Raw genomic sequence first — 27,716 nt, 5'->3', positions numbered from 1 at the left:
TGACGTTTCATTCACTGCTTTACCAGGTGATTATACTCTGGCTTTCAGGGCCTCGCTGGGATTATATTGAGAAACCGGGAGCTGTCCATATCTCACATAGGTGGATCTCGAACACAAGATGATGAAAGAGAACAATAGATTTCTGTTCTTAACCCAGTTCTCTGAAACATAGAGTGCAGAGATCCACCAAGCTTGCCCTAATAGCTGCACGAGAAGTGAATATGCTTACTGAGAAAATGCAGGTGCTTTATGAACTTTGGTAAGGGACGGTCCCTTGCACGTTCCTGTCTGTCAAGCCAGACCTGGTGCAATTGGATGTTTCTGCAGAGGTCAGGTACAGTAAAGTACAGGATTTTAGTAAATCAAAATCACGTTGTACTAATTCATTCCCTCATTTTAAATTAGTTAAATCGAGGCCACAATATTTTTTTCACCTTGCATGTCCTGCACAGTGCTTCATACAATGCTAACTAACCGTGTGATCGTGATTACGGGCTTTGTTCTGTCAGATAAGCGCTGTACCCGATTCTACTCACCTCCTGAAGACCAACAGCAGCTCGATCAGATCTGCAAAGACGGCGTGTGCCGCTGCTCACAGGGTCAGATCAGCAGGACTATCTTTGTGTTTTCAATTTCTGGTTTCCTTTAACCAGTTATAAAACAAATGATAAATCTTTCTTTCATAGGTGACTGTTGCGTAATGAAAGAAGACTCTTTGTCTTTTAGGAAGGATCAGAGGAAGGCTGCTGTGTGCAATGGATTACATCATGGTGAATGTTTCTTCTGTCTTTTTGGGAGAACACATCATGATGTCACAATTTTCCCACTAAATGTGTCTTTCCTTCAGCCTACAGAGTCAAACTGATCAGCGCCAGCCAGAGTCACTATGACCAGTACGAGATGGAGATTGTGCAGGTTATCAAAGAGGGTACGTCATCTACTACACTCTTAAAGGGACCAATTATGCTGTTTAACAGTCTTGATTATGTTTCTACTGGAAAAGGTGCCCCTCTTTTATGCCCCCCACCCCCACCCACATATTTGACATTGTTCCCAGTCTGTCAGTAATGCTCTGTTTAGTTCCTGTCTTTACGATGCCACTCCTTTCCAAAAGCGCTCTGCGCTCTGATTGGTCAATTGGAGCAGCTTTGTTTTTGGGAGCAACTTTTTGGGAAAAATTTAGTAACACTACTAAATCAACCAGGCCTCACCTTTTATTTTGCATATACCTTGGGTGGGAATTATTTAAATGAGTAATATTGTGAAGTGTCACGTGTGTGTGTGTTCCCAGAAGAAAAATCAAGACTACAATGGAGGCATTTCAGGGAGTTTAGAAACTGAAACAGAGAATAAGGGTGTACTCAGACTAGCCAGTTTGAACCGTGCCCGAGTGCATTTATGCTGCAAGATTACGTGAAAATTTTCGCGCCACTAAGGCGACACATCTGTTTAACAACCGGTTGTGAGAGGGCTGTTGACCACCGTGGACCAAACGACACAAAATTATCCGCAAAGAAAACAGAGCGATGGACTCCATTGTGTTCAGAGAGCGCCGCTCTTCCTGTTTATCCCGAAACCGTCACACCATAATGACATAAGCGTGCTCCGGCACGAATGCTGAAGCCTGGAATCGTCGCACCATAATGACGTAAGCATGCTCCGGCACGAATGCTGAAACCCTATGTGAGTGCAGGCCAGAGGGGGAGTGGGGAGGGGGGACAATAGTACTCCGGCCCAGTTCATGGCAACCGTGCCTAGTGTGAGTACACCCTAACTCTCTCTGGAGTCATTTTGTGCTTTGTAACTTTGCAGACCTGTTTCATGCTTAACAGCAACATTACACACTAGAGAAGATTGAAAATTGCCCATTGACTACAATAGTTTTTTTCCCCTTCTATGGTAGTCTAAGGAAACCGTGATCTATTTGGTTACCAACATTTATAAAAATATCTTCCTTCATGTTCAGCAGTACAAAGAAACAAACAGTTCTGAAACAACTTGAGGATGAGTAAATGAGTTATCTTACCTGCCATGTACCTCCATACATTTCTGTTTGTGTAGGGACAGAAGAAGGTTTGAACGAGAAGGAGAGAAGAATGTTCCTCTCTCATGCGAGCTGTAGGACAGGGCTTGGTTTGAGAGAGGGTCAGGACTATCTGATCATTGGGCCGATCGCTGATGTTTGGCAAGCAGGGAGCACGTCCAACAGGTGAGTAGCATAAGAGTGCTGGAAATGTACAATAGGGTCTGTATTTCACCATTCGTGTTCCTCTCAGGTATGTGTATACGCTGGGCAAAGACACGTGGGTCGAGCGCTGGCCGGCCGAGTCTGAATGCGGTGCTGGATCTGCTCTGCAGCTGAAATGCGGCGAACTGAAGAGCTTCGCCAAGGCACTGACTGAAAGCGGCTGTCAGTCTTGAAACAAATGCTATTCTTTGAAAATATTAATGAATTTTGTCATGGTTATTGGTCTTAATCCACAGAAAAAAAACTTGTTGTAGAAACTAATTTATTCAGTTATTGCTCGTAAATTTCACAATTAATTACGAAGTAATAAAAGCAAGTAAAAATGGAGAATATATAGTAGCCATTTAATGCTTACTCTGTAACAGAATGTTGGCAAAAACAAACTTATGGCCTGATATCACTGATAAAAGTGTTACACAACTGTGCTAGTTGAATGTCTTTTGTTAAAGAAACACTATAATACGTGCCTGTAGACAGTTTTTATAAATTTGTGATTTTGTAGTTTACACAGAGATGATAACTTCAAAAATGTAAATGAACGGCCAAAACGCATAAAAACTCTAAGGAAAAATCGTTGTATATAAACACACCCTTAGTACAAAGTAGGGGTTGAAATGAATTCAGATTTTTTAAGTCGACATTTATATGATGAACGCCAATGTCCACTAGTCATTGATGACATCATTAATGAAGAACAAATAAGCCTAAACCTCGAGCTGAGATTCAAACACGGGTTTTCTTGCGCACAGCTATGGCATATGACACAGCGCTGCCCACAAGACTATTGGTCCTATATGCGGTTAGGTCAAACCTGGTTTATGTAAGATAGACCATGACTGAGTTATGCATGAATGTACTAATAAAAAATACGAAAAGATAGATATAAAAATGTTAGTGATTTCGGGGAGAGAGTGTTTCAGATTACATATAGGACTGGTTCTTGTCTGGAATTAAAAATCAGACCTTTACTTTCACCCACATTCTTAAGAGTGATGGAGAGACACTTAATAGTATTTTCCTACTATTGAGATATGCTGTTAATGTAAGCCATTCCTTCTGACACTCACAAGCACAGGCATACACTTTCAGTGCTCACACTTGACATAAACACACTCATATCATCATTACTGCGCTTAAGCTCTTGTGGATTCTCTGATCGTAGAGATCTGAGACATGCATACATGCTCAGTGTCCACAGCTTCTCATTCACAAAAAATCTCACCAGATACACTTTACATCATTGAATTGTACATACATGTATACTGCCCAACCCCAAAAAATATCATTGTCCAGCATGACAATGTCAAGATTCAACAGGCTCAATTTGTGAAAGAATGATTGGGAGGCAGCTTGAAAAATCATTTCCACACATGAATTGGCACCTCTGAGTCCAGACCTTAAATGAATTGAAAGTCTTTTGGATGTGCTGAAGGACACTTTACAGAGTGCTGGACTCTTGTCAATACAAGATCTTGACACAAAATTAACTGACCTCTTGATGAAAATAAATGTTTTGATGTTGAGCCTGATGAATTTTGACATACTGAAATGTGGATGGATAGATAGACAGGTGGGTGGATTGGCAGCCATGATGTGTCTTCCTGGTTGAAAAGCTACACACCAGTTAGCATTAGAAGAACTGTTAATAATTTAAATCCAAACATCGACTATTTTGGCCTATATATATATATATATATATATATATATATATATATATATATATATATATATATATATATAAATATATATATATATATATATATATATATATATATATATATATATATATATATATATATACATATCGGTAAAACTGTAAAAAACAATGTGTGTATAATATATATTGGTCCCACTTTTGCTGCCAAAACAGCCCTGACCCGTCGAGGCATGGACTCCACTAGACCCCTGAAAGTGTGCTGTGGTATCTAGCACCAAGATGTTAGCAGAAGATCCTTTAAGTCATGTAAGTTGTGGGCGGCCATGGCTCATTGATTCACGCGGGGAGCGAAGGCTGGCCCATGTGGTCTAATCAAACAGATAAGCTACTGTAGCTCATTGCTCAAGAAGTTAATGTTGTGTCTGATGGAAAGGTGTCAGAATACACAGTGCATCGCAGTTTGTTGCGTATGGGGCTGATGCGCTAAGGGGCTGTGTAGCTGCAGACCATATACTGCTCAAAAAATTAAACACTTAAAGAGGGGGTGAAATTCTCTTTCATGCATACTGAGCTTTTTACACTGTTAAAGACTTGGATTCCCATCCTAAACATTAGACAAAAGTTTCCCATCCTAGACAAAGTTTCAAAAACTAATGTTGGACATTTGATGGAGTATTTCTGTGTCAAAAATACTCCTTCCGGTTTCTCACAAGTTTCGGAGAGTTTTTTTTCGAGTATGGGTCGGCTTGACGTTAATAGATCGGAAGGTCCTTGTATGGACCGTACGGGCTCTTCTCCCGGTAGGGTGTGCGCGCCTGTGACTAGAGCGAGAGAGGAAATGCAAGCCCATAAACCCTCCGCGCCGCGCTCCCCTTTGGTGACATCAAGCGACTTCAATGCTTCAGCACAGCATTCCGGGAAGGCAGCGCTGCATTTGAACCGATTTGAACGTAGAAATGACGTGAAGCTTCACAACATCGCTTCAGTCACGTCGCAAAGTGGATGTCCACCGTTCACTGCTGTCAGGACTTCAGCAAATCATACCAAAGAAGTGTGTTTTTGACGAAGCGGTCCCAGCGATAAAGGTTCGGTCCTGCTTTGGAAGTAGCCAGTGAGTAAATCTGCTTCAAATGTCTCTGTTATTGGCTACCATCGCGTGAGTAAACATCAGTAAACGACACGATCGCGTGCTTCGTCATTCAAATGCGCTAACGGTTACTCCATTGCTGTTCTCTGTATAACGTTACACTAGTCTGACGTGCAAAACCGTTTTGCTTGCTACTGCTAAGGTTTAGTCGCATACAATAGTCCATAAACCGAATCATGTCCTCATAAACTGCGAGTAAAGACACAAATGTTGACAGGCCACTAAATACAGTACATACCACAGAGACGGACGTCCTGCTGTTGCTGTTTCTCCTGTTCAATTTATTTCAGCCTCCGAATGATTCTGGATCATATATCTATTAGCTGAGATCGATAGCCATGGGTTTCTCCACGCTTGAGGACGTCACCGCTTTGCGCGCTAGTCATTCTTTAGCTCCGCCCACACGATACGCCTCCAGGTTTTTTCTGGAAAGACTCGGTACAGCCCATATTTCTTTTATAAATATAATAAAACTAAAGACTTTTCGGAGATATGAATGATGCAATACTACTCTATAGGTACTCAAGATTGACATGAGGTTGACTGAAACTGAGTGTTTCACCCCCCCCCCCCTTTAAATCACACACTGAATCTCAATTAATGCAATATTCAATTTGAAAATATTTACTTATATACATTAATTTGTTAAGAAAAAAATTATGTGACAACAGTCCATGGAAACCAAAAGCATCAACACACTGAGGATGAATTCAGATTAGAGTTCAGATGCATGAATTCAATCATGACAAAAAGTAACGTTATCTATCAGAATGTGATCCCAAAACTATAAGGTTGGGTTTAGTTTACAGTCAGTTAGTATTTATACTGGCTTCTATGTGCATGCAGTCAGCACTCTGATTGAAATGACCAATTAAATCTTTAGAACTAGCTGCCGGGCGGGGTTTGCACTTCTTTGTGAAAAAAATCAGGTAAGTTGCTATTGAAATTTAGACTGACCAGGAAGATTCCCTTCAAGCTCACAGTAGTTGACCTAAATAGGAAAACTTGCTGTAAAACATTAATTTATTCATTAGCGTCCCCTTGTTGCAGTGCTAAGCAAACCAAACTACATACAACACCTTAGCATCATGATAGCAAATGTTTCCACAATCAAACAACCTAAATTCTTTGGAGAAAATGTAAAAAGTAAGTAAGAGATGTTTCTAATGCTGAAAAGCCTGAATCTTGCCTATGTGTATACTGTCAGATATATGACTGGTGCTTAGAACAAAGCAAACATTGCACAAGCGTTTCTCATAGTTTTAAGTTATTGGTGGTCTGGTTTAGTGGGAGGGATTTAGTGGTATTTCAGCTCTCTTGTAGTTGTTTCTGACATTTTGTGAGCGTCAGACCAGCAGGAAGATGCTCCTTCCACTGCTGTTATGCGCAACTTTGCTCTGTCACATCTCCGACAGCCAGGCTTCCTCTCAAAGACAGTGCGTTTATTATTGTATTAATAATGTGTAAATGTTCTCTTTTTCTTGACGAAGTTGATTTATAGTGTGTTTTTTCTTGTCAACTGAACAGCAAGAGGACAGTTTGGGGACCTAATATGCGAATACCGTATGTATATATTTTGTGTGTGTGTGTGTGTGTGTGTGTGTGTGTATGATATTCTCAGTATAGATTTTTGTTGTATGAAAAATAAATAGGGTTAATCTGTATCAAACTGAATGTGTTCTGTGTTGACAGTGATCCGGTTATTGATCCGTCGCCGACGTATGTACACAGCTGTCCTATGACCTCTTCCCTTACAGTTGGTTAACACACGTATAACACACATCTTTTCTATCTTTAGTTTAAAATTATCATGATTGTTTTAGAATGTCATAATGTTGTTGTTTTTTTTCTCCTCTAGGTTAGACCACTGTGACATTTTGACTTATTTCACCACAAAAACAAAATCTTAATTTGGAAATTTTAAGAAGTTATGTGTGCTTGGATGTGTATGTTTTGGTTTAGGTTTTCTATTCTAGCTCCAGCAAAGATAAGGCCTGGAACAAAACAGAACATCCTGCTAGAGGGTCAGAATCTGCCCCGATCACTAAAAGTCACTGTCGTGGTCTATGACTACCCAGTCTCCCAATCTGTCTTGTTGCGGGACTCAGTTATCCTCAAGTCAGACAACAACTACAGCGCCCTCAAGACCATTGAGGTAAATTTATGAATGTATTTGACAAATTTGTTTGGGTAAAGTTCTCACTTTTTTTGAGATACTGCTCATGTTGCTTGCTGAGATAAACATAATAAAATATGGTCTTTTGTCAGATTGATCCAAATATGTTACATCCAAATGGAAAGAAGAAATATGTGAAACTGGTTGTTCAGTTTGGCCTTTTCCATCGTGCAGAAAGAGTAATACCAGTGTCGTTCCGCACTGGATACATCTTCATTCAGACTGATAAACCTGTTTACAACCCTGGAGATGCAGGTAAACTCTCACATGCTGTTGAATTCATAGATTATACATATTATTCATGCAATGTTGAGTCTTTTTTTCCTTGATCACTCTGGAAAATTTCCAGTCCGTTGCAGGGCTTTTGTATCTGATTCAGAATTCCGTGCTTCAGAGAGAACCTTATCTTTTGAGATCCAGGTGATTGTGCTGACATTAACATAAGTGTCATTACATTTAGCAAGGCAACTGTTCATTTTCTGCAACAATGTTTAATGGCTCAATTGTCTCATGTTTCAGAATCCTGATGGTATTGCAGTACATGGTATTTCCAGAGCCAAAGCAATCGATGGGATACTATCTGATACCCACGTTCTCTCCAATGTAGTCAAGTATGCACACAGAACTGTTCATTTATGGTTTACACAATTAGTATAGTTTGTTTGCTTAAATGTAATTATCTCTAAAATGTTTTAAATTGCTATATACATGCATATACACAGATCAGAAAAACAACAACAAAAAACATGGATGGTTATTATAGTTAAACCATGGTAACCACAAATTAACTATGGGGGGGGAAAGAGAGAAACTTTCTCCGCCTTGACAAAAAGCCTATTTTCAAACACCCTCTGAAGCAAATATCAATCTGTCATATAGGTACACATATATGAACAGATCGATCATATCTCTCAGCATGTTATTGACAAGTGCCTGGAAGACTGCGGGAGCACTGCATAGCCCAAACGGCATACTCAGATATTCAAAGTGCCCAATAAGGGTTTTGAAAGCAGTCTTTCACATATCCCCTCCCTGACACAGACCAAATGATGTGTTGCTTCTTGAAAAAGGAAGCTCTTTGCAACCGCTCAAAGGCTGAAGACATCAATGGCAAAGGACAAGTATTATTAACCGTGATGCTGTTCAAACCTTGATAGTCAATACAAGGGTGCAAGGAACAGTAAAGGATAAGTATTCTTAACCGTAATGCTGTTCAAACCTTGATAGTCAATACAAGGGCGCAAGGAACAGTAAAGGATAAGTATTCTTAACCACAATGCTGTTCAAACCTTGATAGTCTATACAAGGGGACAAGGAACTATCTTTCTTTTCCACAAAGAAAAACCCCACACCTACAGGAGAAAGATGAAAGTATGGATGAGTTTGGTTTCCAGAGAATTAGAAAATTATTTCTCCATGGCCTCCCTTTCTGGAGCAGAAAGTGAATATAACCAGATCAAGGTACTCCCTGGCCACATTTGACAGGTCCGCAGGTTCATCCTGTATCACAGAACAAGACACCGAAGAAGATGAACCTAACAAGAGGCATGACAATAATCCTGACAAGACAAGACATGGCTCTGATGCCAGTGGATGTGTGGGTTATGAAGCATGAGCCAGGCATGTCCAAGGACTACTGGAGCAAGAGGGGAGTCATTGAACATGAAATGGATCTCTGCAATGTGATTTCTCGAAGCACATTGCACAGCGATGTATCCCGTAGATTTACTGTGAAGACAAAATCCCAGTGTGAGTGAGTGAGAAAGTGAGTTCTGCCCACCTGCATGGGTTCCGGATTGAAAGCGGGGCTGACTGCAGCTTTGGAGATAGTCCAAGAGCGAGCCTCCCTCTCAAGTACAAAGCTTTGCAGTGCACATTGATCATGACGTTGCAATCAAGCATCTTTTCTCTGATTGCAACTCAACGAAACCATCCAAGTCAGTTTGTAAATCCAACACAAATATCTCCTTTTGAATACGATTAGCCAACCCATGCAGGAATATATCCCACCACACCTCCTTGTTCCACTTGCATTCAGCAGCCAGTGTGCGAAACTCGATAGAATAATCTGTGACTGAGGGTTTTCTTGACACAAATCAGACAGCACTCACGACGCTTTGTGACTGGTGACACAGTTGAACACCTTCTTCAGGTCTTCTGAGAAAGACGGGAATGAGGAGCAACATGGATAGTTATTTTCCCACATCGCCATTCATATGATATCATAATATAATAATATAATTATAATTCAGCTGCTGATTTTTTTGATTTTCTAGAGAGGGCAAGTGGAAAGTTGTTGCAAAGTTTGATCAAGGAAAAGAGAACATTTACAGCAGAGAGTTTGAAGTAAAGAAATACGGTAAGCAAATTATATTACCTTCATATTCCTTCCTATTAACCCTCTCTTTGTGGTTTAATGCCATTTCTTCTTGTTCCCAAGTGCTCCCAGCGTTCAATGTGACTTTGACTCCTAAGACATCCCACCTCAGTCTAGATGCAGAAAAGCTGGAAGTAGAACTAACCGCCAGGTGCGTGAATCAAACTACTCTGAATGATCGGAATGTATTTAGACGCTGAAGTAACATTTATACTATTGTTAAAAAATTGGGATCAGTAAGACTTTGTTTTGAATCATAGTAATATATATATATATATATATATATATATATATATATATATATATATATATATATATATATATATATATATATATATATATATATATGTATTTACCATATTGTTTGTTGAATAAATGCAGCCTTTGTGAGAATAAGAGACTTCAAAAGGATTACAAAATATTATTGACCCAAATCTTTTGAACTGTAGTGTATTGAATTCATACATTCACAAGTTGCCAAAAACCTTGAGGTCACTTTATGTATTTCTTCTAGGTATCTTTATGGTGAACCAGTGAAAGGTGTTGCATATGTGCTGTTTGGTATTGAAATAAATGGTGAGAAGAATAGACTCACATCCATGAAGCAACTAAATGATGTAAGTGGTTAAAAAAAGACTTTAAGTATCTTAAACATTTAAACAGATTTGTTGAAAGAGACAATTGTTATGTTTTATAAATTGCAGTTGAATGAAGGAATTGTTAGTTTGAGTATGGAGGAGATAAAGAGGGTCTATCCTGACACAAGCAGCCTAGTGGGGGCTTCTGTGTACATTAAAGCATCGGTAATGACCAGCTCAGGTGGGGAAATCATTCAATATCAGCGTTTATTAAGTATCTTTTCTGAAAACACTCTTACCTCTCAAGATTTTCTTCTCAGGTAGCGACCTTGTGGAAGCAGAGAAATCCGGCATTAAAATAGTAATATCACCCTACATGCTCTCCTTAAGGGACACACCAAAGTATTTCAAGCCTGGCCTGCCATTAGGCATGACGGTAATTTAATCTATCTATCTATCTATCTATCTATCTATCTATCTATCTATCTATCTATCTATCTATCTATCTATCTATCTATCTATCTATCTATCTATCTATCTATCTATCTATCTATCTATCTCTCTCTCTCTCTCTCTCTCTCTCTCTCTCTCTATCTATCTATCTATCTATCTATCTATCTATCTATCTATCTATCTATCTATCTATCTATCTATCCATCCATCCATCCATCCATCCATCCATCCATCCATCCATCCATCCATCCATCCATCCATCCATCCATCCATCCATCCATCCATCCATCCATCCATCCATCCATCCATCATGTAAAATATAAATGTAAAAAAATGTGAATTGTTATTATACTGTTATTTATTTATATACTACTATTATGTTGTCTATTATTATTTTTAATATTGTTATCAGATTTTATGATAAGATTGTTGATTTTAGCTCATGACAGTAACATTAATATGGATTTGTTTGTATTTTGTTACTTAGGTTATAGTGAGTAACCATGATGGCTCTCCAGCCCCTAATATTCCTGTTAAAATCAGCTTTGTTGAAAATCCAATCAGAGTTCACAGCGGCACCATCAAAGTCCACATCAACATGCCTAACCTGGCCAGCTCATATGGTAAATCACAGATACTGAAAGTAAGTCATTCACAGAAAAAAGTTTGGACACATTACTGTTTGAAAGTTTCTTCTGCTCATCAATCCTGCATTTATTTGATCAAAAATACAGAAAAAAATGTAATATTGTGATATATTATTACAATTTAAAATAATTGGTTTTCAATTTAGTATACTTTAAATGATCGTCTATTTCTGTGATATATATATATATATATATATATATATATATATATATATATATATATATACGCTGATCAGGCATAACATTATGTCCACTGACAGGTAAAGTGAATAACACTGATGTTGCATCCCATTTCGCCTACTTATACTACGTCCTAATAGTTTGTACTCTTTTTGTGAAGAAAAAGTACATACTTTTGAGTGTGTAGCAGTAAAGTATGCAAGCTTCGGGACATACTACTTCACCATCCTTAATGGACTCTGTTGCTTAGTTACGTGCATCCCGTCACCGTTTCACTGTCAATCATCGTCAGATTCGTCACAGTTCAAATCCTCCACATTCAGATTAATCTCCTGCCATATCGGAGAGAAATGTAGCCACACGTTCAATGGGTTGTGGGCAATATCAGCCGTTAGAGTGCCCATCGATCAGTACTTCAAATTCGGACCGGAAATAGTAAACCATCCGGGCATCTTTGGAAAACTCTTGTCAACATACTACGATTTGGGACATACTAATTCTATTTTCGAATACTATTTAGTATGGATAGTATGCGAATTGGGACGCAGGGTGACTATCTCTTCATCATGGCACATGGCACCACTGTTTATTACATTTGCATTTTTGCATTTAGCAGATGCTTTTATCCAAAGCGACTTACAACTGAGTAGTACATGAAGCGATCCATCATGAAGAGGCGAAGAAACAGAAAAGTTTTGGACATTACTCAGAGTAGCATAAGCTAAAACAGCAAGGGAATAGATAAAAATAGAAAAATAGAGGAAGATTTTTTTTAATGATAATTTAAGTGCTCACGGAAAGATTCGTTTTTACCCATCTTTTGAATGAAGTCAGTGATTCTACCATCCAGATGGAGGTCGGAAGATCGTTCCACCAGCCGGGTACGGTGAATGAAAAAGTTCTGGAGAGGGATTTCATGCCTCTCTGTGATGGCAAGCCTCCGCTCCTTAGCTGAGCAAAGGCTTGTGGTGGGGGTGTACTCGTAGGGATGAGTCAAAGAATGTGGGTGCTGAGCTTGTGGTGGATCCATAAGCAAGAATCAAAGCCTTAAACTTGATGCGGGAAGCGAGTGGTAGCCAGCGCAGAGAGATGAAGAGAGGTGTGACATGGGCCCTTTTGGGCTCGTTGAAGACAAGACGTGCTGCAGTGTTCTGGATCATTTTAAGTGTTTTGATTGCACATGATGGAAGTCTAGCCAGAAGCGCATTGCAGTAATCAAGCCTAGAAAAGACTAGGGTTTAATGAACCAAAGCTTCAGCTATTCGGTGTTAGCTATTTAGCTATTAATGAACATTTGTTCTCAAGTTGATGAGTTAGAAGCAGGAAAAATGGGCAACAATGCATGTGTGTTGCTTACCTGGGGAACACATGGCATCAGGATGCACTATAGATGAGAAGAAGGCAAGCCAACGGTGGCAGTGTGATATTTTGGGCAATGTTCTGCTGGGAAATCTTGAGTCCTGCCATCCATGTGGATGTTACTTTGACATGTACCACCTACCTAAGCATTGTTGCAGACCACGTCCTTTCATGGAAATGGTATTCCCTGTTGGCTGTGGCCTCTTTCAGCAGGATAATGCGCCCTGCCACAAAGCAAAAATGGTTCAGGAATAGTTTGAGGAGCACAACAACGTTTGTCACCAAGCCTCCGAATTCCCCAGATCTCAATCCAATCAAGCTTCTGTGGGATGTGCTGAACAAACAAGTCCAATCCATGGAGGCCCCACTTTGTAACTTACAGGTCTTAAAGGATCTGCTGCTAACATCTTGGTGCCAGATACCACAGCACACCTTCAGGGGTCTAGAGGAGTCCATGTCTCAACGGTTCAGGGCTGTTTTGGCAGCAAAAGGGGGACCAACACAAATTATTCCTGATTGGGGTATATATACCACGGAACTCTAAAGGGTGCAGGCTGATAAAAGCCAGACCCACATCAAGATGTTTGGTCTGGAAACTCACCATTGACAGGGCTCAATCTGAGGGGCGGGATAAACGGTTGTCTTTCCCTCTGCACTCGATAGGATAGCGCTACAACCAACTAGAGCAACGAAGGTGAAGCAGAGCTAGTTAAAAGATTAAACTTTTGCTGTATCCGGTCGGCAAAACTCAGAACACATCTTCTCTTCTTTAGAATGACTTCAGTGCCGTTCTATGTTCTTTTCTCAGAGAAAAGCTTAACTCCAAGTCTTCCAGAGTCGCGGTCAAAGGTCAAAGCTGATTCGAAAGACCGCCGTTCGCCAGCTTCAGTGTTTACTAGTACACATACGCAAACGCAATTCGGCCGTCATTATGTTAAGCCCTGGCCAACAACTCTATACACAATGTGATTGGCCCGACCAGAGTTTGGCGTTTTCAGCTCAGAAGTGTATTGAGAGTTGCTAGAATACACTCGCGGCAGATTAGATTTGCTGCCGCTAGGGTGCGTCTAGATTTCTAGGCTAGGCTGATAAGTCTTTTACATGCAATCTGCAAGCAATCACATCATTACTACATGGCAAAACTGATTAGACTCAGCTTATCCTGCAGCCAATGAGATTGCTTGCTTAACATTTAAATTGTCATGTTCAGTGTTTGCTGTAAGCTGGACCTGCAGCTCACTATCAGAGTTCCTCTAAAACCCTCCCCCTACTCCAGCCAGCTCCACTTGCCTAGATCTGCTACAGGATTTATGTATGACTATTAATGCAGCAGCAGCAGCATTTTACATGCTCACAGCAGTGTGTCTGTGCGTCTATTAGCAGTAGTAATCCATACTTGGTCTGCAGCAGTAGCATAGCAGATCTAGCCCACCAAGACCAAATACATTAACATTGCCATATTCATTAACCTGCTAAAACTACCCAGAGAGTTGTCATGATTGATGTATTTATTTGTAGGTGGAGACAGTGGATTCTTTACTGAAACCAGAACAGCAAGCTGTTGAAGAAGTACGTGTGGATCCATATGCCCCTTTTAGCAGCTACAGGAACTACCTGCATATCTCAGTGGGTTCCAATCGGGTGGTGGTGGGTGACATGCTCAATGTCCAAGCACACATCAAATCCCCACCAAAGCAAAAAAAGCTTGTGGAGAAGCTTACATATGCCGTGAGTGACACTGGGGCATTTTGGGATGAAAATGACTGCAATCTTGGTATTTATTAGACTTACAATTGTTTATACAGGTGTTAAACAAGGGAAAAATATTCCATGCTGCTAGGGTGAATGTCAAAGACCTGGATGTCACAAACATTCCTCTGCTGGTTACCGCAGAAATGCTACCTGCCTTTCGGATTGTGGCATATTATATTTTGCCGTGGCGAAATAGGGCAGAAGTGGTGGCAGACTCTGTGTTTGTTGATGTGGAGGACCGGTGTGTAGGTTCGGTGAGTTCAAGTGACTACCATAAGGAATAATTAATATTGCATGATTCTAGAACTTTAAGTAATTCTTCTTCTGGCTTTTAAATCTCTTAAGGGTTACTTTGTCAAAAAAAAAAAAAAAAGTTCATATACAGTAACTTTAATGCCATAATTGTTGCATACATTTATGTTTGTTTGTATTTTCATATGAATGTTTTTGTGATCGTATTAGCTCAGTGTAGGACCAGTGAAGGGAGAAAAACTCAATTACTACTCACCAGGCAGCAGCTTTAAATTTGAAGTGAAAGGTGACCCGGGAGCAAAGGTCAGCCTGGTTGCTGTGGATAATGCCATCTTTCTGTTGAGTAAAAACCGCCTGACGCAGAAGAAGGTGAGTGATGATGTAATTTTCACTGTACTCTCCAGAACCTTCTCCAGGTCTTCATTGATACTCATGACTCTTTCATTCAGGTGTGGGAGGTGGTGGGACAGGGTGATATGGGCTGTACCTCAGGAGGCGGCAGCAATAATATGGGTGTTTTCAGTGATGCAGGACTGATGTTTTATTCCAGCACGGGAGGTTCCACTGACTACAAAAAAGGTCCTTCACACAACTTTAACATCCAATGAACTGTACTAGAATTTTTTTTAAATTTCACTACCATTCAAAGATTTTAACATATTTAATGTTTTTGAAAGAAGTCTCTTGTGCTTATCACAGCTGCATTTATTTGATAAAAAACACAGTAAAAACATTAGTAGTGTAACATATTATTAACATTTTAAATAATTATTTTGTATTTAAATATATGTTAAAGTTTAATTTATTCCTGTGATGGTAAAGCCAAATTTTCAACATCATTACTTTAGTGTCATGATCCTTCAGAAATAATTCTAAGATGATGCTTTTCTTATTATTAAAAATATATTTTCTTAAACATTTATCATTTTCTTATTATCAGTGCTGCTTTATGTTTTAGTGGAAGCCATTATACATTTTATTACATGTCTTTGATGAATTGAAAGTTCATAAGAACAGCATTTATTTGAAAAATAAATCTTTTGTTGCATTTCAAATTGATTTACTGTCACTTTTGATCAAATTAACATCCTTGATGTTTCTTTCAAATACTATACTTACCCCAAACTGTTCTATTTATAAGTCCAAAGCTTAGGAATTAAGCAAATATTATAATAATATAAATATATAAATTATTATAAAAAGCACAAAATTTTTAGCACAAAATTACACTTTTAATTTCTGAGCAAAATGTTTAATCCAAAATGCAAGACAATTATATTCATTTGACACTCTCATCTTCAGGCAACCGTTGTTATGCAACCTTTCAAAAATCTTGCCAATAGTTAACACGGTAATGTATTTCCAGTTTATTCCTGGACTGTGCAAAGGAAAAGATACAGGCTTGCACTCACTGGTAGAGTGAGCTCTTAACCCAAGTGGACACATTCTACCTTGGGTCTGGTATGCCAAAACATTGGCATCCACTATCAAGTTGGCCAGTCTCTGCTTGGAGACAGCCCTTTCCTTCTACTGGCCCCTGTAACAGACAAAGAGCTGATCTGAGGCCCTGAAGCTCTGCGTTCAGTCCATGTGCAAAGGCACAAAGCATGACAGAGCAAATCAAGGACTGGGGGGGACAGCCCGAAAGAGAGGACTTTGTACTGATATGCCTGCCTGTTCTCAAAGTGTAGGAATGGTCTGTGTTGAGGGAGAATCAAACATGAAAGTGCACATCTTCCCGGCCTATTCATTAGCTCTGTAAGCCTTGCCCGTAAAAACGGATGAGAACTTACAGGCCTTGGATGAGCAATGCGGATTACCCCTCCAGGTGTAGTGATTTTAGGACTGGCATCACAATGCCGTTCTCCTCTGGGGGGATCTCCACGCACCTCTTGGGCATCCCGCCATCAAGAGTATTGAGAGGGGAAGAGGCACCAGACCGGTTTTTGGTAGAAAAAGGCGCAGTCCACGATCCAGTGACCTCTTCATGCACTTTCAAAGAGAAAGACACCGTTACCAGCAGGAGCCACCCCAAGAAATCAATCATCAAACCTCGACACTCAGGACACTGTGAAGGCCGCCACTTGAGTAAGACTCTCTTGGTGGCCTGGGAAAGCATAGCCATCAGATCTGGGTCAGGCTTGGGCAACAGTACTCTCACCGAAGGGGGCAACGTATCTTTCAGGTTGACCGCTGCAAACCAATTCTGGGGAAGGATGCATCCAAAGATGCATTTCTTCATCGTAAACGGAGTCTGTGAAGGGCCCAATCCAAAACTTGCAGGTACAAGATTGGCCGTAATCTACTGCCATTCTTGGGTGCAATGAAGTAGTTGGGAATGATGGTCAGAATGAGCCAGTGAGACTGGCCAGGCCCCCAGAGACCATACAAGTGGGACATAGCATCCAAAAGTGGGGTCCGAGTGTGTAGTGCAACACTTACCTGGTTCCATTGTTGGGCAGATGGTAGATGAGTAGACTTTGCATCCTCGATGTGCACGCTGCTGCCAGGTGGCGACAGAAGAGGGGGATTGGGGTGGCTAGGCATAGAAACGCACACCACCATCCATGCCCTCTCCAGACCAAAAGACAGAGGAAACTTTTCTTGTATTTAGAATTTGGGCTGCGGGGCCAGCAGCAGAACAAAAACAGAACTGAACAAAAGATTATCCACCCGGCCCTCCTACGGTTGAGGGTGTGATGCGTGTCACCATCTCCCAAAAAGCTGTTCCCTGCACTAATGGGCTGCCTTCCTGTAAATAGCTCCACGCTGTGGCCTGGGTGGAGGCTGATGCTGAGTGGGTGCAAAGGCAGCTGCAGAAGGACGCCCTCAGTGTCGAGCAGGAAGGAGTGTAGAAGCCGATGCCTTGGTGGAAGCAGCAGCTGGTCACCGGGACAGGATGTGTCTGATCTGCCAAAGTTGCCAAAAGGTTTGGCCTGGGAGATGGGGAGTCAAGAAACCGTTACTTGTTGGCCTCCCACCAGGTTCAGCTAGAGATGGCGTTCCTGTACCATCAAAGTGGACATCATCTGACCCAGGGAGTGTGTAGGGGCTTTATTCACACATAGGGCAAGGTCCTGTCATTAATCCCTGGATCAGAAAAACCCTTGTGCAACTCCTTAAATGCCTTGGCCTAAAAGACCTGCAGGAGATTCATGGTGTACAGGGCAGAAGCGGCCTGTCCAGTGGCTCTGTAAGCCTCTGTAAGAACGGACGAGAACTTACAACTGGCCAACAGATAATAGCCAACTCATCCAGGTTGTTTAAAACCTCACAGAGACAGTTAAAGGCCTCATATATAGGCTAAAAATGTCAACAGTGCATTTGTCAAACGCACTCCAGGATTTCACATGCCTTCTGGCTCCTCCCAGGCTTTCACTCCCCTATTCTTAACATGTGATATCACAATAGTTTCTTCCACATCTTCGTCTACAACAACAGCCACTCTTCTAATGGCTCAGATTCCAGTATCAGATTCCCAGATTCCAGATCCCAAATCTCTTTTTCTGAGTTTGTTATCACCTTTACAGAGATGTTATCTGCCAAGCTTTTCCCGATCACTGGAAATAATTTGATTTATATCTAGCAATGATGACGGAACCTTTAGTTTTAATAGTGTATTTCCTGTTTTTTATTTTTGGCATAGATTGCTCGAGTAGATCTAGAAGACGGCGTTCTGTTGCACAACTGCAGCTCAGAGAGCAGCTGGGTGAGTCAGTGTCATCAGTGCATCAGAAGTCTCTTAAAAGTTTGGAATGATACAATTTGTTAGAGAAGCTGAGGTATGAAAGCATTAGAAAATGTACTAGCAAATCTTAGCTATGTTACCCTGTCTAAACACATTCTTTCCTCTCAGAGAAGGTATATTCTGACAAGCTCCTGCAGAGATGTTGTGTGGACGGCATGAGGGAGATCCCCATGTCCTATTCGTGCTACCGTCGCTCCCTCTACATCACAGAGGACTGGAGCTGTGTGTTAGCTTTCCTCCGCTGTTGCGCAGAGTACAAAGGGGAGGAGCTTGGTGTCATTACCAGACCTCCAACGACCACAATTCCACCCACCACCACCCCTCCACCCACCACCATCCTCCGAATTTTAGCTAAGCCTCGAAGTGGACATGACAGGGATTCTTATTCTGGGTATCGTTTATCACATCGTATTGAAGTTGCCCCATCTATCAACCTCGGATCTGCCGTCATCATGTCTCAGGCAGCAGAGCACAAAGACAGTCATGATAAAGGAATGAAAGAGGAGGAAGAGGAGCAAGAATTCGATGAAGATGATTTAGATGACATAGAAGACATTTACGTGCGCACCAAATTCTATGAGTCGTGGCTGTGGACAGACATCAGACTGCCCAGTGTGCCCAAGTCTGACGGGTAAGAGTTTGACTTCAACTCAGTGAAGAAGTCCCACTATTATCATGTTCATTGATGGATGTGTCCCTCCCTGCTTTTATTCCAGGCTGGCTGTATTTCCAGTAGACACTGTCCTTCCTGACAGTATCACTCAGTGGGGGTTTCTAGCCATCAGCGCCTCACCTGAGACGGGTAAACAGAATTCTGAATATAATTTAATAATAATTATTTAGATTTTAATGCTACCTGCCAATTTATTAATTATTTTATTAATAGTTATTTCACTTTTAATTCTACGTCAAACATTTATGCTTATGAATTACAAATATTTGTATTAATAGTTCTTTAACTTTCAATGCTACATGCCAAGCTTTTTTTGCATGTAGCAATATGAATTGTGAACATCAGTTATTACTTAGAATTATTTAAAATATCCCTTAAAAAGAATGTGATCATTCCTGGTTTTTGAACTTCTTGCAGGCTTCTGTGTGGCTGAACCTTATAACGTGCGGGCTTGGAAGCCGTTCTTCATAGACCTGCGGTTGCCTCACTCAGTGTCCAGAAATGAACATGTGCAAATCAAAGCTGTGATCCAAAACTACAAGAACTCAACATTTACAGTTAGATTCACACCATCATCAAACAATTACCCCACTCCCACTGTAAGCATCTGTGACCTGACCTGAACAATGTGTCTGTTTGCAGGTAATGGTGATCCTGGATAAGACAGAGGACATGTGTAGTGTGGCATTTGGCGGGCCCCACAGACAGCAGGTTTCGGTGCAGGCCAGCTCCTCCAAGCTCATTAAATACACTATTATCCCCCTTAAAACAGGAGAGCTCCCCCTACAGGTCACAGCCATTGCGGCCTCCTTCATGGGGCAAGATGCAGTGAGGAAGAATCTACATGTGGTAGTAAGTGGGCTACTAAAACCTGCTCTGTCTTGGATTGCACACACGTTATATTTAATATATTTTATATCAGATATGTTACATTTTTCCAGGCGTGGACGTCACTTGCAGTAGGTGTTCTCTGGCTCCTTCTGATCATACCGAAATGTTTTTTCTTGTCCAAAGATTTTTGCAATCTTTTTGCTAGATTTTCGAACATTCTTAATATTTCTCGAACCATGCCCTCTAATTGCTATCTTTGGTGTCACAGCGGCTCAGGATGAATATACAAAAAAGAATGCCTTTGCCTCACTGATAGTTTGCAGACAAATTTTACTGCACTGGCAGTCCTCTAAAGCTCCTCACACTTTTTTGTGGCTTGACCATTTGAAATATTTTCTATATATTGAAAAAATTAAGTTTGCTCTAAGAGGCTCCATTGACAAATTTCAAAAATACTAGGATCCTCTACTTTATTTAGTTAGTAATACACCACTTATTTTTGCTGATTGGTAAAAAAATCATTTTTTAATTAACCTATGGATTTTTAAAAAAATATTCATAAATGTACTACTCTGTTTTATTCTTCTCCTTTGGGACTGTTTATGTTTATGTCCACACTTTAGCTTGTTTTTTTAGCTTGTCACGAGCGCGAATGTGCGCACAGCAAAAATGGCATCATCACAGAGTGGGCGGTAGTGCATGTTGAGAGCGAGAGACCCAATTTCACTTGCCGGTGTGCACGGCAAATTTTGGAACTTTGCGCTTGGCTCCACATCCGAAGATGCACAAGATCGGGGTGAATCTAGCCGAGCATGACGTCTAGTTGTTCCTGTTTTTTTCAAAATGAGCCTTAATGAAATAAGCCCTTTTAATCAAAATAAAGATAATTTTTTTTATAAACATGCAAATTAAAACCAAATTAAATGTTTAGTGAAATTAGAAAATATACCTGTTGTATACATGTTCTTCTATCCATATTTTGTTCTAATATCACGGGTAATAATTTCAAGGTTTACTGGGTTTTACACAATTCTTTTGCAGTGTTTTTGGTTAAGTGTTGTAAAATAATCATTGTCATGTGTTTACCTTACTTCTTTTCACCGCTGTTTCCTAATGGTATATAGAACAATTACTCCGAGTCGCTCTCTGTCTTTCAAAGAATAGTACAATGGCGAGCATGTTGAGTATAAACGCTTCAACCATTTGGGGAGGAGTGCATGCAGCCAGCGGAGGCTCGTATTGCGGAGCCAGGCGAAAGTATAAACAAGGCTTTAGTAGATGAAATGTATAAATGCTTTAATATTGGTGTACCCTTTGTATATTCCAATTTAATTTTTTTTTAAATCTTCATACATGTTTTTAGTAACTGTGACACATGATTCTATATCTTTTGTTTTAGGTAGAAGGCATCCAGACAATTAAAGTGAGGAGTTTTGTGTTGAACCCTACTGAGAAAGGAGACAGTGGTAAGACTGGTTAGAAATCATGAAATTATTTATGATCAACTTAAGGATAACACAAAAAACATTTATTTAACTTAAATCCTTGCATTTTTTAATAACTAATTTTATAAAATTATAATAGCATCAGTTTTACACAGTATACATGGGCCTTTATATATGAACTATATTTATACAACATGGACAAAAGCATTGGGACATCTGACTATTACACCAATAAGGACTGTAATTACATTACATGCTTAATACATACACATTAATGTGGACACTGCCAAGCAAAAAAGTGTGATTCGTTATTTCAACTGCTCCAGATTCCAGTGCTTTACACCACTCCATGATGCTTGCCATTGTACATGATGATGTGAGGCTTGCATGCTTGCTCTGCATTGAAAACCCATTCCCGCTTTTTGTGCTGATATGAAGGCCAGTGGAAGTCTCTTCAGCTATGGAATCAGCAGAGTCACTTGTGTGACTTTATGTGGTCTTCCATTAAATGGCTGAGTTTCTGCTGTTCCTGAACTCTTCTACTTTCCAGTAATTCCACCTACTTACCGTGGAATATCTAGCAGGGATGTAATTTCACAAACTGACTTCTTGCAAAGATGGCATCTTATCACAGTACCATGCTTGAATTCACTGAGATCTTCAGGACAAACAATTTGTACGGGACATGTGAATGTTTGGTTATAATGATAAGATGCTTTACATGTTCAGGAATTGCAGATGTACCAAGATGACCTCCAACTCTCAGCAATCCAATCTGAAGGATTCAGTTTAGAAAGGCAACTGTTCTTTTTATCAGATAAGATAAACTTTTTGCAATTAGCAAATTTCTTCTTTGAATCCTTGACTTTGAGTGAACTTGATGTTCAGCCCTTGTTAAACTTGTTGACAGGTGGTTCTTTTTGGACCCAACTCACGTTTTTCATGAACTTTTCACAAGTCCCCTGGATGCACAATCAGCGGGGTTCACTGAGGTATTGATGTACCTCCACTGCTGTGGTCTGGTCGACTCTCTTGTGGCAATCCTGTTGGCAACAAATGTTATGAAACGGAGACCTTAATTTTCAATACATCTCAAAATAGTGGTACTATCAGTCCAAAATACAGATTCAATCAATTCTAGTTCCATTTCATCTTTCAGCATTTTGTCTGTGTTAACAGCAACAACTGCAACAGTCAACTTCATACGTAGAATGGTGGTCTTCTTCAACAGAGCCACGTGTGACTTCCCCATCAAAAAGACACAATGTGAAATGTCATCAGCGTTTAACAATCTGAGGTATGAGACAACTCCATATCCCACTTCACTTGAAGTGATGCAGTTGCACGGAAGTTGCAAATCCAAACCAGGCAATCCACATTTCTGCACACTGGAATGTCATTGGCATAACATTATGTAAAGTGAATTACCTGGGGAACACATGGCACCAGGATGCACTATGGGAAGAAGGCAAGCTGACGAAAGCAGTGTGATGCTTTGGGCAATGTTCATGGACTACACTAGACCCCTGAAGGTGTGCTGTGGTATCTGGCACCAAGATGTTAGCAGAAGATCCTTTAAGTCCTGTAAGTTGCAAGGTGGGACCTCCATGGATCGGACTTGTTTGTTTAGAAGATCCCACAGATACTTGATTGATCCAGTACACATGCATTTTTTTCGGGTTTTGAGTGTTAGCACGCTTTCGGAGAGAAGAGAGAGCAAGAAAGTACAGCTGGTATCTGCGGAAAATGAGTATTAGAAGTGTTGCAGATATTTCAGTATTAATATGTATTGTCATAATCAATATTTTTGACACTACATTGTACATAGTTTATTATTTCAGATGCCTTTTAAGAGACTACAATTGAATATATATATATATATATATATATATATATATATATATATATATATATATATATATATATATATATATATATATATATATATATATATATATGTAAATGTCAAATGTTAATGTCAAGCCAAGGTTATATTACTAAAATTTCTACGTTAATGTGTTATGTGTTACCTATAGGCTTTCATTTAAACATTTTTGTTATAATAAATGAATAAATATTTTCTTAATCTCAGCAGGAAAACAGATGATAGACGTGGAGAAGATGCAGCTGGACGCCGTTGTACCAAGATCTCTACCGGAGACATTTGTCAGTGTCAGAGGTTTGACGTTTTATCAAGCATTATTCATAATATTATGAAGTAGTATTAACACTTAATTACATTACAGACATGTATGTGACTGAACAAAACAGTTTTGTACTGATCTGTTCATGTTTTTTTATCCGTTCTTCAGGTGATTTGCTGGCAGACAGCATTGATAACTCCATTAAGGAGGACTCGCTGGCAGCACTGATCCGCATGCCGGGCGGGTGTGTGGAGCAGAACCTGGCCACAATCACACTGCCCCTCATTGCAGCCCATTACTTGGACCGCAGTGCAAACTGGGATGCTGTGGGAATACATCGCAGAGATGAGGCCATCAAATACATAAAAAAAGGTGCGATGAGACTTACAGGGATGACTTGCATTCTTTCACATATGATTAAGATAAATTATTTATATTATTTCTGTGATTTATAGGTTATGAAAATCAACTTAATTATCAGAAAGCAGATGACTCGTATCCTCCCTACGCCAAAGAAGGCACCAGCACATGGTATTCATGCTAGCACATCGTTTAAACTACAGTACTATATTGAACGTTCCCCAGTAGAGTTCATGTGTCTTTATGGTCTGTCCGTCTCAGGATCACTGCATATGTAGTGAAGGTGTTCTCCATGGCACACTCGTTTATCAGTGTCAATGAGAAGCATCTGTGTGGCCCTTTGCTGTACCTACTCAAGAATAAACAGCGTCCAGATGGATCCTTTCAGGAGAACAATCCTGTCTACGACACCAGTATGACGGTGAGAATTAATAACTGTGATTGTACTCATTTCATAATAATCTATAAAAGTGGACCACTGTTATCTGAATGCTTTCTCACAATACTAACTAACACATGTTTTGTGATGCAGGGAGGTCTGCAGGGTTCTGAATCCAGAGTGTCTCTGACTGCTTTCGTGCTCATTGCTTTGGCAGAGGCACAAAATACTGTTACCTGCCAAGAGCCAGACCTCAACATACAGGTAACTTCACTCTTTAAAACAGATAAAAACATCTAAATTAAGCATAAATAATTTGGTATAAATAAAAGCCTAATTCAATCTGTTCCTCATATAAACTGATTGGGTCTCTTCAGAAAATTTGGACTAAACCACTCAATTCATATGGATCAGTTATACAATCTATTTACGAACTTTTTGACGCGTCAAAGTAGTAGTTGCATAGCTGTCAATGGAAGGACAACAATGCCTCAGATTTTATCTAAAAGATCTTCATTTCTGTTTGAAAGATAACCAAAAATCTCACGGAGTGTCTTTTCACACTAAGTGCAAATACAGTAGCCTGCCTTGTTGGCAAGTACTATTCGCGCTATCGCCGCCTAACAATGCCTGGCTGTGCCAAACAAGATTAAAAAAAAAAAAAACACCCATAATTCAACATCCTCAGTGGTGCAATCAGTAAAGCGTATGGCTAATGGATCATTGTTTTGTCATGCTCAACACGGATTCGTATCCGCCTTTTGCAGAGCTTGCTCTTCCATCGTTTCTCATCACAAATCACTTCCGAAAGGCATTTATTTTCAATAAAAATTAAGAAAATGTTCTAAATGTGGAAATAATAAAAGCATTTATTAGGTAGGGTTAGGGTTAAGGATAGGTGTAGGTAGGGCTTTTAGTGTTCCTTTAAGGCTGCATCCATTTAATAATTTAAATAAAAATTCACACGTTGTTATTATTGCATCCTGTTTATGTACAATAATACTGAGGTACAAATAGCATGTGTCTGTCAAAATAAAGTATAAATTACATTTAATTGATATTTATATTACAAAGAACTGCAACTTTATGGTATAAATAGAATATATATCACGGTTTTCACTTAGTAAATGGAATCTACAGCTTTTTGATCTTAGCGTAAATAGCAGTTAGCATTAAGAAAATATGCTATATGAGTGTTAATAAAAGCAACTAGATTCTAGAAATAGCTTTATTTTAGGGTGAACTATCCTTTTAACTACTTTTTGATTCAGATGTTTTAGCAATTTTAAAGAAAATGTAAATTTTAGGAGGGGAACTATCCCTTTAAATAAAGTTATTAAAACAATGCTACTTTAAACAGTATTAGGGTAAAAGCTAAATGTAAAAATTGGGACAAAAGCTAAACTAAATTTTATTCATAATATAATAATAATTAATACAATAGCTACATTAAAATAACTTCAAGTTTATTTCAATATATGAAAGAAACATAAAAGATTATTGCATGAACAGGAAATTAATAACAAAAATAGGTTAAGAATATTTGGGAAAAAAATGTCATTATTGCCATTAAATGTATATTTGTCACAATTATGTTCTGTCCTGTCGTCACCTGTGCTCGTCACTTACTTTTTATACTCCCCATTCTGTCCAGTCCTTCGTCGGTTATTGTTTGTACGTATGGTTAATGTTTGAAGTAAAGTCTGTGTTGAACCCTCATCTCCTGTGTTGCACTCTTCCTCGTCTTCGACCCACCGTGACAGAATAACCGACCCTCCAAGTGAGTAAAAAAGATGGACTCACCCCTGCTGAAACTCCTTCTCTGCCCTGAGAGCCGGCCGTATCTGGACTACCTGGCCTGGATGATCCAGAGCGACAGTCTCTCACCTGCAGCCAGCGATCCTGAAGTGCCCATGGAGGTTAGTCGAGAGCGGGAGGACACGAAAGGCCATGGATTTTATGCAGGCGAGTTAGTCCAATGCAGAGCCAGGAGCGGATGTAGACCTGATGGCTCTGTGGTCCGCAGATCCTTTTCCCACCCTAGTCCCCACCCTATCATCATCATCTTCTTCGCCAGTCCCGTCTGGGAATCTTCTACCTGTATCCTCGTCTTTCTTCATCCCGTCTCCATCGCTGGCTGTGGCCAGCCCCCTGGATCCGTCAGCATCACTGGTGTCATCCAGCTCCTCGGCTCTGCCACCGCCGCTCATTCCATGCAGCTCATCCTCGCCTCAGGCTTTCCTGCCACCAGCTCAGGTAGAGGTGGAGTCCCTTGCTACACCTCAGGCCTCCAGGCCCGTCTCTCCATCTCGGACGGTCAGCCTGTCACCATCGCCTTGGCTCACCGCTCCTTCATCGTCTCCGTGGCCCGTCTGCCCAGAAACGCCGCTGGGCTCCCTCGTCTCTCCAGGTCAGCCTCTGGTGGTCGACGCTCAGCCTAGGCCTCGGACTTCCAGGATTTGGGCTACGCCCTCACCCTGCACCCCTCCGCCATCAGCAGGCGTCTCCCTTCCTCCAGCCTCCCCGTCAGCCTCGCTCGCCACAGCGTTGTTCTGGTCATCCGGATCCACGTCACCATCTTAGTCATGTGTGCCAGCAGCTCGGTGCCAGGCTTCCAGGGCTAAGATGTTGCCCTGGTCTGTCGGCCACTCGGTTTCGCCGGTTCCTCACCTCACCATGGTTCCGCCTCTGCCGATCGGTCCAAGGGTTCCGTTCGCCCTGGCAGTCAGGACTCCGCCCTGGATCCTCCCGCCGTCAGGGCCACCATAGGGTTGGTGCCCGCCTACACCAGAACTCTGCCCATCACCAGCCTCACGTCCTCCGCCGAAGCCTCCGCCCCTTTTTGTGTAGTATCTTCTTCACGGCGCGAGGATGCGCCTTTTCGAGGGGGGCGTAATGTCACAATTATATTCTGTCCTGTCGTCACCTGTGCTCGTCACTGATTAGTTTATCTTCCCCACCTGTGTCTAACTAGTTCCCTCATCTACCTTGTGTATTTATACTCCCCATTCTGTCCAGTCCTTCGTCGGTTATTGTTTGTACGTATAGTTAATGTTTGAAGTAAAGTCTGTGTTGAACCCTCATCTCCTGTGTTGCACTCTTCCTCATCTTCAACCCACCGTGACAATATTTTAATGTCCCTTAATTCTGAAGGGACCTTCACCAATAAGAAAACAGAAACCGCCCACTTATTTAGCAACTTGAGTTCCTATACGTTTATTTTTTTATTAGATCTATTTGACATGGACATAACAATTACATTTAACAATTAACAATTACTCAGACAAAACATATGCATTTGCTTGAGTGT

At 40.5% G+C, this 27,716-nt stretch overlaps 2 protein-coding genes across 2 annotated transcripts in view; both read left to right on the top strand.

Moving 5' to 3' along the window:
• LOC137040484 (complement C3-like) overlaps nt 1–2,669 on the top strand; it is a 46,353-nt gene extending 43,684 nt beyond the window's left edge. The window contains exons 38-42 of the mRNA XM_067416142.1: nt 510–599; nt 687–770; nt 848–928; nt 2,062–2,209; nt 2,277–2,669. Of these exons, the coding sequence (XP_067272243.1) occupies nt 510–599; nt 687–770; nt 848–928; nt 2,062–2,209; nt 2,277–2,421 (548 nt within the window). The 3' untranslated portion in view covers nt 2,422–2,669. The remainder of the gene's footprint in view (nt 1–509; nt 600–686; nt 771–847; nt 929–2,061; nt 2,210–2,276) is intronic.
• A 3,711-nt stretch (nt 2,670–6,380) lies between these two features.
• The window catches only part of c3b.2 (complement component c3b, tandem duplicate 2), a 30,868-nt gene continuing 9,532 nt past the window's right edge, over nt 6,381–27,716 (top strand). The window contains exons 1-28 of the mRNA XM_067416143.1: nt 6,381–6,488; nt 6,580–6,615; nt 6,745–6,771; nt 7,015–7,207; nt 7,321–7,483; nt 7,578–7,648; nt 7,748–7,839; nt 9,505–9,587; nt 9,669–9,756; nt 10,120–10,222; nt 10,310–10,424; nt 10,504–10,619; nt 11,124–11,279; nt 14,341–14,550; nt 14,628–14,828; nt 15,037–15,195; nt 15,276–15,405; nt 18,473–18,535; nt 18,683–19,205; nt 19,291–19,376; nt 19,665–19,804; nt 19,890–20,099; nt 21,478–21,544; nt 23,616–23,702; nt 23,836–24,039; nt 24,123–24,198; nt 24,289–24,448; nt 24,560–24,670. Of these exons, the coding sequence (XP_067272244.1) occupies nt 6,415–6,488; nt 6,580–6,615; nt 6,745–6,771; nt 7,015–7,207; nt 7,321–7,483; nt 7,578–7,648; nt 7,748–7,839; nt 9,505–9,587; nt 9,669–9,756; nt 10,120–10,222; nt 10,310–10,424; nt 10,504–10,619; nt 11,124–11,279; nt 14,341–14,550; nt 14,628–14,828; nt 15,037–15,195; nt 15,276–15,405; nt 18,473–18,535; nt 18,683–19,205; nt 19,291–19,376; nt 19,665–19,804; nt 19,890–20,099; nt 21,478–21,544; nt 23,616–23,702; nt 23,836–24,039; nt 24,123–24,198; nt 24,289–24,448; nt 24,560–24,670 (3,744 nt within the window). The 5' untranslated portion in view covers nt 6,381–6,414. The remainder of the gene's footprint in view (nt 6,489–6,579; nt 6,616–6,744; nt 6,772–7,014; nt 7,208–7,320; nt 7,484–7,577; nt 7,649–7,747; nt 7,840–9,504; nt 9,588–9,668; nt 9,757–10,119; nt 10,223–10,309; nt 10,425–10,503; nt 10,620–11,123; nt 11,280–14,340; nt 14,551–14,627; nt 14,829–15,036; nt 15,196–15,275; nt 15,406–18,472; nt 18,536–18,682; nt 19,206–19,290; nt 19,377–19,664; nt 19,805–19,889; nt 20,100–21,477; nt 21,545–23,615; nt 23,703–23,835; nt 24,040–24,122; nt 24,199–24,288; nt 24,449–24,559; nt 24,671–27,716) is intronic.

This window comes from Pseudorasbora parva, chromosome 14 (genome assembly GCF_024679245.1).
Source record: "Pseudorasbora parva isolate DD20220531a chromosome 14, ASM2467924v1, whole genome shotgun sequence".
NCBI lineage: Eukaryota > Metazoa > Chordata > Actinopteri > Cypriniformes > Gobionidae > Pseudorasbora > Pseudorasbora parva.
The sequence above is the reverse complement of the archived record's forward strand: the minus strand, read 5'-3'. Positions and strand labels throughout refer to the sequence as shown.